Here is a 12,126-nt window from a genome sequence, read left to right as displayed (position 1 = left end):
GAGGCCTGAGAGTCCAAAAGCTGCTGCCACTGCTTCTTCCAGCCCTGGCTCTCTGAGAACTGAGTCAACTGAGGATGCAGGCCTCTTTCCCGGAGGCCAGAGAAAAAGATGTAACAGGTAAGAAGGAAAGCAAGGAGGCTGTTTTCTCCTGGTACATGCTGGACGTTTAGGAAATGGAAACAGGAGGGAAGATTCAGGTAGGTGAAGTGAGCCCAACTCACATCCTTAAAAAAGTATTCCTTGACCCCGTCTTGGGGAAGGGACTCTTGGAGCGTCAGGCCCAGCCGGAGGCCTGCCAGAGCCCATGGAAAATTCAGAACCACAGAAGCTTGTTGGACTTGCGTCTCGAGAAGCACAGGTTGCTACTGCAGCTGCCTTGGTAGATGGGTGGGCAGGCGGAACACGGCCTCCCCGTCTTGTACGGTGCCTCTCCGATCCAGTTACCCCTGGAAGAGAAGAGGGCCCAGGGAGGCGGGGTGGCGGGGAGGCGGGGTCAGGGGGGAGGCGGGGTGGGGGGGGTGCAGATACATGAGCCACCTTCACACAGGTTTTCAAATATCAGCAGGGCCGCTGACTGGCCCTGTAACGTCACGACTGCAAGCCTCAGTTTCTTCACCTCTAAAACCAAGAGAAGACATTCCTCCCGCACAGGAATGAGCATATCCAAGCACCTGGCTTGGCAGATAAGCAGTTCCCCACGAAGTGTGAGTTTTTTGATTCCTTCCACACAATCACCCCACCCCAGCCACCTCCCCAAAGAAATCCCTCCCTCCCCTCTCCAACAAGCAGATCTGAGCTCTGATCCTGGTTCTGCCAGCTGGTGACAGAATAAACCATCTCATTTCTTTCTTTCTTTCTTTTTTTTTTTTGATGTGGGGCATTTTTAAAGTCTTTATTGAATTTATTACAGTATTGCTTCTGTTTTATGTTTCGGTATTTGGCCCTGACCAGGGATCAAATCCACACCCACTGCGTTGGAAGATAAAGTCTTAACCACTGGACCACTTAACCACTTACCCAGGGACCACCAGGGTAGTTTAGTCCCTAAACTACCTCATTTCTTGAGCCTTGATTTTATCCTCTGAATAAGTTAATGAAATGGTATCCATAAAAATTATGTGAAAACACTTTGTAACTTACAAAGAAAGATAGCACTAAGTCGTGTGCCACTCTTGCGATCCCATGAACTGGAGCCTGCCAGGCTCCTCTGTCCGTAGGATTCTCCAAGCAAGAATATTGGAGTAGATTGCCATTTCCTTCTCTAGGGGAACTTCCAGACCCAAGAATTGAATCCAGGTCTCCCACATTGCACGCAGATTCTTTACCAACTGAGCTATGCAGGAAGCCCCTGTAACTTACAAGGTGATATGCAAATAAAAACTGGAATAATTAGATACTGGGTGTAATTCAACCATGGGGGACATGCCCGTGAAACCTCTTTGTGTTCTCTGCTGTACACTTATTTTTCATGGACAGCCTTATCCAAAAACCATCCTACCTGCTATGGAGTTAATCTTCTCAATGGATTTTTAGGAGGTGGGGGGATAGGGAGCCATTGCTTAAAGGTAACAGTTTCTCTTTGGGGAGATGAAAACATTTTGGAAATAGAGGTGATGCTTGTACAACACTATGAATGCAATTAATGCCACGAAATAGTGTACAGTACTTAAAAATGGCTAAATGGCAAATTTTATGTTTTATATATATATTTTACCTAGATTGAAAAAAATGAATAATGTAATACACCAAAAACCCATTGAGTTGGACACTTCAAATGGATAAATTGTATGGTATGTGAATTATATCTCAATTAAGCAGTTTTTTTAAAAAAGAAGAAACCAGGAATTCCCTGGCCATCCAGTGGTTAAGATTTGGTGCTTTCAGGGGCCATGTTTGATTCCTGGTCAGGGAACTAAAATTCCACAAGCCTCGAGGCATGGCCAAACAAACAGAAAAAACTTTCATCCCATGATTCTCCTGCTCAAGACTTTTAGTGGTTTCCCATTGCCTGTGCAGGAGTTTGCAAACTTTTTATATAAAGGGCCAGACAGTAAATATTTTAGGCTTTGGGGGTCAAATGTCTTTATTGTATGAAAGCAGCCCTAGGGATATGTGAACAAATGTCGTGGTCATGTTTCAATAAAAGTTTATTTATAAAAATAGGCAGCAGGTTGGATTTTGGGCTGTAGGCTGTAGTTTGCTCGCCTCTAGCTTATGAATCACAACTACAGTTTTGGTCAGGCCTTCCAGACTGCTCGGGCTTCCCTGATAACTCAGCTGGTAAAAAATCCGCCTGCAGTGCAAGGGACCTGGGTTCAATCCCTAGGTTGGGAAGATCCCCTGGAGAAGGGAAAGGCTACCCACTCACTCCAGTATTCTGGCCTGGAGAATTCCATGGACTGTATAATCCATGGGGTGGCAAAGAGTTGGACACAACTGAGCGACTTTCACTTTCCAGACTGCCCTAGTGGCACATGGATCCAGCTTACACACGGATCTTCCCACAGCTCTTTTCTCCATCCAACCCACAGAGTTCTTTTTTCTCCCTCTTCATCCACCTCAAGGCCTAAAATCAGCCCCCCAGGATCTCGCTCGGGGGGCCTAATAATCTCACCACTAGCTTGTAGTGTTCGTGATCTCTCAAGTTCCAGTGCCTTATTTTCTCAAACATCAAACACTCTTTGTAGGCAGAAATGGAATCTTTTTCCTCCAAAAGTGATGGCTGAATAACAATAAGTAAAGTCAGCCAAAGTGCTTAGAAAAGTGTGGATTTCTGGTTTCATATGGGTTCATTCATTCATTCATTCAACCAAGACTTCTAGTGGGCATCAGGATTTATGTCAGATGCTGTGAGTCCACAGTTTTCCAAAGGGAAAGTTTAGGGGCAGGGAATGTGGGTGGTAGAGACACCAGGGGATGATGGAATAAAAGTTATCCTTTTTTTTGTTTAATTTAACCACTTGAGGGAAAGTTCTGCTTTAAGAAAAACCAACAGTTTGAAATCACTGTAATAAAAGGATATAAAAATGAATCAGGTCTATTTCCTGCTCTCAAAGACTTCTCTTGACCTCTCTCCCACCTAGCTGATTGGAGAGTCTGGAAGAAGCAGCTGAGCATACTCACTGCATCCTTCCTTTCTTTCCTATGGGATCTGCCTGTCTGCAGGAAGCATGTGTCCTTGGTTGCTCTGTTTCTTGTGGGAAGCTTGAAGGGGCCAGCAATATACTTAGAAGAGGCCTCTGGTTGTCCAGTGTTGCTTGTTAATGGACGTGAAGGTCTAGTTCAACAGCGAGCTATTTGCAAGCCCACTTGGCTGGCAGAGCTCAAACACATTCTCCACAGTGGGCTTCATCAGAGAGACTGCCTATCCGCTATCCACCTGCCTTGGTCCTCTGTCTATCACCCAGGTGACTGTGAAGCTTGGGTAAAGAAAAACGATTCTCGATCAACTCTCTAAAAGTACCAAACTGTATGGTGTATGGTTATTTAGAACAGAGGAAGGCACGATGTCCTGTGTGTCTTCCTTTTCTGAGACTCCTGCCCACTCCACCTTGTGATCCACCCTCCTGCCCCAGAGTCCCCTCGACCTCAAAGCTGCACTCACTTAATGGCGTAGTTGCAGACCAGGTACACAGCCTGGCGCCAGGTGCTGCCCCAGACGCGGATGCTGCCACAGGTGTGGATGGCACAGCCCAGCCGATTGGAAGATGCCCACACCATCTGAGAAGGGAGGACAAAGGCAAGGGAGGCTGTGAGAAGGACTTGGGCCTGGAAGGTTCCTGCACTTGCTCAGTTCAGGGTGGATGCATTAGCTGAGGTTTTCCTGGGGGAGGCAACTGTCTCAAAAGTGAGAGGATGGAGGCATATGGTACTATTAATATAATGTTTCCCAAACTTTATTTTTTACTACAATCAACAGTAGCGAGATCAGTTTTATAGTTACCCAGTGCACCAACACACACACACACACACACACACCTGTACTCCTCTTGCACAAAAGTTTTATGAACTAATATTTAATCTCATCATATAGAATGATATATGCTAATGTTTTCTATAGTGTTCAGTTAGATTTCCTTCTCTCCCCCCTTGTGAACAATGCTTGAAAATCATTGTTGTGTTGGAGATTAGAACACAAACTTTGAAGATAAACAGCCTTGGATCAGTTTCTCAATATCAGAAGCTGTGTGACTTTGACCAAGTCACTTAACTGCTCTGTGCCTGGTTTCTCCTTTGGTAAAATGGAGGTAATAATATCTCATGGATGTCAGGAGGGACATTTGGCTTAAGCCTCACATTTCCTAGGGGAATTTTCTCTAGTGTTTGACATTTACTGCAAATGAGTCACAGAGAAATTGGCAGGTCTCCAAAAGAAGACATTGGTCCTACCATTGGTCCTGTTTCTTATAACACTATACTGCCTTGTATTTTTATGTACAATAAGTGGTACCATCTCAATATGAGCACTCAAAATACACTACGATTTTGGGGTAATCTTATTTGGCATTTCCTTGGAGAAGGAAATGGCAACCCACTCCAGTTCTCTTGCCTGGAAAATTCCATGGATGGAGGAGTCTCGTAGGCTACAGTCCACAGGGTCAGAAAGAGTGGGAGGCAACTGAGTGACTTCACTTTCACTGTTCTTTCCCTTTTAAGATAGCATAGCCTTGGAAAATAGAAAATACTGGGAAACGTTTGGACCTATTGATAGCAAAGGCACTCTTGAACTTGTCAGATCACATCTCCATTTTGGGGTCGAACAATATGGTCCACTGACCTAAGACACTCAATATAAGATCCAGTTCAGCTCTGCTGCTGCTGCTGCTAAGTCGCTCCAGTCGTGTCCGACTCTGTGCGACCCCAGAGACGGCAGCCCACCAGGCTCCCCCGTCCCTGGGATTCTCCAGGGAAGAACATTGGAGAGGGTTGCCATTTCCTTCTCCAATGCATGAAAGTGAAAAGTGAAAGTGAAGTCACTCAGTCGCTCTTAGTGACCCCATGGACTGCTGCCTACCAGGCTCCTCCGTCCATGGGATTTTCCAGGCAAAAGTACTGGAGTGGGGTGCCATTGCCTTCTCCGCAGTTCAGTTCAGTTCAATGTATATACAGGAAAAGGCTTATTATGTAAAAGGAAGTCTGTACAGGTTGCTGTCCACCACATTCTGTTTCTCCCACCAGCCCTTCATCCCTACAAAGGGTACCTGGGTATAGTGGGAGCAGACAGGGCCACGGCAGCGCCAGGGGCAATGCGGGGTACAGTCCTTTGCGGCAGGAAACAAGTAATGCCGCTTCTCCTCTGACCAAGACCTCACAAGATCCACCACCGAGCGGTACCTGGGAAGGTGAAGGCGATGGAAGAAACTCAGACTGTGTGCTCAGCGAGCTGTTGAGTGATGGAGTGGAAGAAGGGTAGTGAAGGGACGGGGTGAAGGGAGGGCTCACTCACCGGCCGGAATGGACAGACAGGTTCTGGCCCACGTATCTCATCAGCTGTGAGGGCCCGTGGGCCCAAATGCACTGGGAGGCCCAGGCTTCAGCCGACCTGGCCAGCCGCTCGTCCCAGACCTGGGAAAGCAGAAAGGCCATGAAATTCCCCGCGGGAGGAAAACCACCACCATCTCAGTAGTGTCTAGAAATGCAAATACACATGGTATCATGACTCCTCCATCTCCTGGGAACACTGCAATAAACCCACTTAATTAATAAGAAAACTGAGCCTTAGAGAAGGCCTGTGACTTCAAGGTCAATAGCAAGTCTACACAAGGGCTGAGATCCACACCTAGCCTCTGACTCTTAGCCCGATGCCCTTTTTCCTTCACTGGACTTCAAGCTTGGGGTTCCCTGCTCTGAGGGGGGGGGGTCCCAGGGATTGGCCTGGGAGTTCTCAGCTATCCCTAGAAGTGACTGAGCCCAGGATAATAGGAAGAGAATGGGTTTTTTATTTATTAAAATTTGAAAATGTGTTTAACATTAAATTTTTAAAATTCAAAATGTGTTTGGTTTTAATAGTGAAAGGATGCACATGTTTACTATGTAAGCTGTTGAAAGGAGAAGTGGAGAGTCTTTCATCTTCATCTTATACTAGTCCCTCCAGCCACCCAGACCCTGGAGGTAACCATCATCGTGAGTTTCTTGTGCCCAGTTGCAGAAATATTCCACACCCATAAGCATATAATATATATATATAATGTATATATGATTATATGTAGAAATATATGTAATTATATATAATATAATGCATGCAATATATATAATTATATATCATTGTGTTAATATATAAGTAAAAATATATTATGTAAATAGAATAATTACATATATATATATACACACACATATAATCCTTCCTGGAGAAGGAAATAGCAACCCACTTCAATATTCTTGCCTGGAAAATCCCATGGACAGTAGAGCGTAGAGCCTGGTGGGCTACAGTCCATGGGGTCACAAAGAGTCAGACATGACTGAGTGACTAACACTTTAGTTGCTAAGTCATGTCTGACTCTCTTGTGACCCCATGGACTATAGCCCACCAGGATCCTCTGTCCATGGAATTCTCCAGGCACGAATACTGGAGTGGGTTGCCATTTCCTTCTCCAGGGGATCTTCCCAACCCAGGGATTGAACCTGGGTCTCCTGAATTGCAGATAGACTCTTTACCAACTGAGCCACCAGGGAAAAACAGCATATACATACATATGTATATATATATGTGAAGTTTTTTGACAGATGGCGGGATGCCAGACATTCTATTTGGCACCTTGCTGTTTTCATTTAACCAGATAGGTTTGTCTTAGCGATGATTCTACATCAGCGCATAGAGAATACCCTCCTCCTCCTCTGTAACGGCGTCTTAATTTTCCAATCTGTGAATGCCCCAAGTTTTATATCTCGAAAAAGGATCACTTTTAAAAAAATACTAGTTCCCTTCCACTCTGACTTCCTGAGATTCTGAGATATTATTTGTTCCTTCATTTCATCTGTCATTTAGCAAATATTGAACAAGGACTCACAGTCTAGCAAGGAAATGAGACGTTAAGCAATCATTACAGTTGGCTGGTGTGAGAATGTGAAACGGAATCTGGTCTTTTTTGGAGCCATAGAGAGAAAGGGTTCCTTGAGCAAGGGATGTTTAGCCAGATACCTGTCCTGTGGGCTGAAGCCAGCTAGTGAAGCAATGGGGACGCCCAAAGAAGGGTCCAGACATCTCCCCGGGGTTGTGAGACTCATCCATTCTTAAAGAAAGCAGAGGAATGTTTTTTTTCATGCTGCAAATGGGTGAGCTGAGATAGGGGCATGCAAACCTCTAACCCATACTCACTGACCCTCCCTGGGGCCCCTCCTGGTGGAACTGTCTAGCTCTGTTTCTTCCACAATACATGCAACAATCAAACACCTGTTGCAGGGAGGGCTTTGCACGCAGGGCTGGTGCTCAATAAATGTGTCATTGTTTGAAAACTGGAGGGCCTTCTATGTGCCAGCCACTGTGTTAATCAATGGATGAGTCAGTTAGTGAACAAATAAATGGCTCCCCCACCTTTAGCTGCCTGCCATTTGGGCTCCCATCCCCGCCCCTCCCAACACCTTATTGCACCTGATGTTGTATTCTGCATAAATGTTGTGGTTGATCTTTGTTTTTTATCATGCCCACTGAAATGGAAGCTCTGTGAAGGACAGGACCTTGTCCATCCTGTTCTCGGCAGTGTCCACAGGGCTTAGCAGTGGTGCCTAGCTCCAAGCAGGAGATGCTACATAAGTGAATGAGCACATTGCAAAAGTACAAGTGTTTGCAGGCAGTTAAGGGAGCAGGTATCTGTCTTAAAGGGGGCAACTGACAATCCTTTTCCCTAAAGAAATCTGTAGGTGAGCTGGAGGCCTATCTCTCTACAGGCTAGTTTGGGACAATGGTCCTGGGGGAGGGGCTGCGATAATGAAAAAGGTTCCCTCCTCCCCTTCGGAGTCAGGCTGGTAGGGAGTTGGGGTGAGACACCCCCTTCTCCCCTGATCCCCCATTCTGCCTCTTTGAAGGAAGACATCCCAGCGTCCTTTGCTGGTCAGCTGCTGTTTCTCCCCCAGCCTGGGCCCTCCACCCCCACCCCAGAAACCAATCCCCATCTCTCCCAATTCTACTTCCAGAGACTTGTGGACAGACTGGGAGTGTCATCAAACCCCTGGGGCAAAGAGACAATGGCAGGGAAATCTCCAGCCACCCACCCACTGCGGATCCCCAGCAGGAAGCCAGAATTCTTGGAAAAGGCATTGTGTTAGTTAAGACGACAGCTTTAGCAGCTGGCAGATCTGGGGTGTAATCCCAAGTGGGTGACCTTCAACAAATTAATTCTCTGCTTCTTGATTTCTTTAAAATGCAGATAAATCCCACCTTGAAGGAAGAGGGTTCAGTGTAAGTGCCTGGCGCACAGAGGATGCACCATAAATTGCAGTCCTCTGCTCCTGCCTGCAGAAAGGACCTATATAAAGCCTTAGTTTTCTCATCTGTAAAATGGGCAGACTTCACAGGGCCCAGATACTGGCTAGAAAGGCTAGACTCGTGAATGGTCCAGCCCTTCCAGGGCACACTGAGTCAACTGGCGTTTGCCAGAGAGGGCACTGGCAGAGCGTGAGGACTCACCATATACTCCATGTTGGCAGCAGGTGGGTGCACGCTGGCCCGGATGTGGTTGTGATAATCCAATAAGGCACTCATGTCCCGGGCAGAGATGTGGCGCTTCCGCCGGTACCGAGGCACCCCCAGGCCACTCAGGGGCCTCACAGCTGTGCCCTTGGTCTGGGCCAGTGCCAGGGTGGCGTTGGGCATCAAGGCGTTCATTGTCTGGCCTGCCCAGAAGAGCAGGCCTGCCAGGCCCACAGTGCTGGGCAGCGGGGGCATAGCTGGCTGGAAGGGGTCCCACGTCTGGCCTCGTGCAGTCAGAGCTGGCTGCCTGGAGGGGACGGTCATGAGGGCACCAAACCCTGAGTGCTCCCCAGCCTTCCCACCCCAGAGGATGCTAACTACTGGGAGCTTGACACAGACCTTCCAACACAGCTCTGGTGGCAGGGAGCAACACTCCAATCCTTCCCACCCCATGGACTGAGCGGATGGTGCAGTAGGAAGAAATGCCCAGACAGGGACTTCCTGGGGGTCCAGTGGCTAAGACTCCATGATCCCAATGCAGGGGCCCCAGGTTCAATCCCTGGTCAGGGAACTAGATCCCACATGCCACAACCAAGAGTTTGCAGGCCACAGCTAAAGACCCTGTGTGCCTCAACTAAGATCCGGTGCAGCCAAATAAATATATATATATTTTTAAGATAGGAAGAAAAAGTAAAGAAATGCCCAGAGAGTGGCTGAATTCGGACCAGGCCCTGGAGTGAGACAACACTTCAAAGCCAGAGTTCCATCCCACCAGCCCAGGAAGCAGACCCCACACCTCCCCAGACTGGATACCCTCTGCACCAATCTCACTCCACATGGGCTTTGTCGGTGCCCTCAGAGGGGCAGCGCCCACCTCCCCTGAGGCATCGACCAGGGCCCTCTTGTCCCCAAGTTGCTGCAATTTCAGGGTGGAGTTCAATTCAGTTCAGCCGCTCAGTCGTGTCCGACTTTTTGCGACCCCACGGACTGCAGCATACCAGGCTTCCCTGTCCGTCACCAGCTCCCGGAGCTTGCCCAGACTCTTGCAAGACACAGAAAGAAGAGACTGAAAGAGGCAGACAGAAAGAAAGAGAGAAACAGAGAAAAAGAAAATGAGGGAGACAAAAAGATCACTGACATAAAAAAAATCCTGAAAAGAGCTATGAGACAAAAAAGGTAGAAAGATACAGAGAGAAAGAGAGATGACGTTGGGGCAAAAAGAGAAGGAACATGGGAGAGACAGAGAGAGAGAAAGAGGGGGGGAAAGAACAGACAAGATGGAGAAAGAAATACTGAGAAGAGAACCAGAGAGAGGGGTCCGGGAGACAAGGCGGCAGGCTCCCCAGGAGCGCGTACCCAGGATGGGCAGCCCAGGCTGGCGGCAGGAGGCGGCCCAGGAGGCAGGGGACCTCTGCAGACGCCCAGCCCGCCTGCCGCACAGCGACTTAAACGTTCCGCCAAGAGCTGATGGCATCTGACGTCCCAGCCCCCCAGCCCCCTCCCCTTCCAGCCGGGCCAGGCTCGAAACTCCGCCTGCCGGTCCGTGGGCTTCTCTCTCCTCCCTCTCTCCGCTGTTCCACCTGAAGTCCAAGGGGCCGGGGCTGAGCTGCCGGTCAGGATAGGGGTGTGGTCAAGGCAGGGATTCCCGGACGAAATACCACCTCTCCTCAGGAGACCTCAGATCCCGAGCTTTTTCTCTGCCTTCCAGACCCCGCATATTACGGCCATCTCGCATCCAGAAAGTGTTTTTCTGTTTTCTCCACAAAGCCCTCCAGCCCCAGAGTTGGCAGTTTTCATATGGCCCCCATCTAATGAGCCTGGCTGAACTTGGATGCTGAGCTCGACGTATACAAGCTCAGCCAAACCCTCAGAAGCAGATAACGATCCCTCCCTATTTTAGACGAAGAACCGGTCTCCAAAGAGGTGAAGGAACAGTCCAAAATCAAGCCAGCCTGTCTGCTGTGGGGCCAGGATTCACATCCAAGTCTGACCCCAGGGAGGGCCCTGCTAGCATGTAAAAAGGATGTCATTTCTGTAACCAAATCAAATATAGATGCATGGGGGGGGGGAAGCCCGATGAGAATATTAGAATATTTGCTTTGAGGCCACTCAAACATAGGACCATGCAGCCTAATTAATTAAGCCAGTGGATCTGGATTCAAATCTCCATTATTTTGTTTTTGAGGTTTTTTGTTTGTTTGTTTGTTTTTCTTTAAAAAAAAAAAAAAGCCTTTTTATGCTAACTGGTGTCCTTGGGCAGATTACTTAACCATTTGTGCTTTATCTGGAAAATGGGAGAAATAAAGGTTCTTTCCAACACTGATGCCAGGATTAAATGAATTCACATCTAATTGAGTGTGTGCTCTTTAGGTGTGTGTGCCTGTGCTTATGAGAGTATATGTGTTTGTTATAGGTGTACAAGCACCCGCAGACACATGTGAGGGCTTGTGTGTCATATATAGGTGTATGGATGCGTACACGACCATGCAGATGTCTGTACCTGAGTGTGTACTCGCATGAGTATGCGTGTGCTTGTATGTTATGAATGTGCAAGCACACACATACAAGCGCGTCCTGATGATTTCTGTGTCATATGCATGTGTTAATGCATAAGTATTCGAGGATGTGTGTGTGTGTGTGTGTTGACAGAACTCCTTTGATCTCTGAGTTGCTGTACTTTGTTGTTGACAAAGAATTTCATTTTCTCTTCTCTGATTCCTTGTATTCACAAATAACAAGCGATGCCTTTGCAACGGGAAGGGACAGACTTACAAGAGAGGTGTTCCATTAAAAAAAAACCAAAGTTGAAGCACTTGTAATCTTCAGCCTCCACTTCCAGAGACCTTTCTGAGAAGTTCCAGGCAGAATCCAGTCCCCGGTGCCAAGCTGAGCCCTGGCCCAGGTGACGATGCAGGGCTGGGAACTGGGACGGGGCTCCCCAAGTGCGGTCCTCCCCAGACGCATGGAATTCCAGCCCCAGGCAGCCGCCCAGCCTCAGCCTCGGCGGCCCAGACAGAGCAGCTGCCAAAGCACACACCTTTTCCCCCGGAGCAGCTTCCCCCGGCCCAGGCTGACTGCTGGATGCTGGGGGAGGCGGGGCACACAGAGGCAGTGGGGGTTGGGGGCTGCTGACTCTGACCTCTACGTGGCTTTCTCATCACACAAGAAGGACAAGAGGCACTGGCTCCGATCTAGTTCCATTCTCTGCCTCCAGTAGGCTGGGTGTCCCGGGGCAAGTCTTTATCCTTCTCCGGGCCACTGGAGCAATTGGACTTGTGGCTTTTCTGCCTACAGTGAGCTGAGATCCATGACATACCAGGCAGCAGAGGAGGCAGACACAAACAGCTTTGGCACTGATGACCCAGGAGTGTGTGCCCCACTCTCTCTGAGCACTAAATACCGACCTCTCCCATGTCCTGGCCATTTGCAATGGTCCAGAGCATTACATCCATGACTCACTTGGTCCTTGCAGCTGCCTTTGAGGCAGCAACCCCGCCCGC

At 48.3% G+C, this 12,126-nt stretch overlaps 1 protein-coding gene across 1 annotated transcript; it reads right to left on the bottom strand.

The window, feature by feature from the left end:
- Positions 1–313: 313 nt before the first annotated feature.
- On the bottom strand, positions 314–8,881 carry R3HDML (R3H domain containing like). The gene is made up of 5 exons (XM_068987814.1): positions 8,624–8,881; positions 5,447–5,565; positions 5,202–5,334; positions 3,605–3,720; positions 314–446 (listed from the first exon to the last, which is right to left on the bottom strand). Exons 1-5 carry the CDS (start codon positions 8,879–8,881, stop codon positions 314–316), a joined length of 759 nt encoding a protein of 252 aa, XP_068843915.1.
- Positions 8,882–12,126: the final 3,245 nt, after the last annotated feature.

Source organism: Capricornis sumatraensis, chromosome 15 (assembly GCF_032405125.1).
Source record: "Capricornis sumatraensis isolate serow.1 chromosome 15, serow.2, whole genome shotgun sequence".
Classification (NCBI taxonomy): Eukaryota; Metazoa; Chordata; class Mammalia; order Artiodactyla; family Bovidae; genus Capricornis; species Capricornis sumatraensis.
The sequence above is the reverse complement of the archived record's forward strand: the minus strand, read 5'-3'. Positions and strand labels throughout refer to the sequence as shown.

Coding starts and splice junctions, on each gene's coding strand:
- R3HDML (XM_068987814.1), bottom strand. CDS start 8,881: ATGCCCCCGCTGCCCAGCACTGTGGGCCTGGCAGGCCTGCTCTTCTGG. Junction 5,335..5,446: donor CTGTCTGTCCATTCCGGCCG/GTGAGTGAGCCC, acceptor TCACCTTCCCAG/GTACCGCTCGGTGGTGGATC. Junction 3,721..5,201: donor TCTGCTCCCACTATACCCAG/GTACCCTTTGTA, acceptor CTCCCTTCTCAG/ATGGTGTGGGCATCTTCCAA.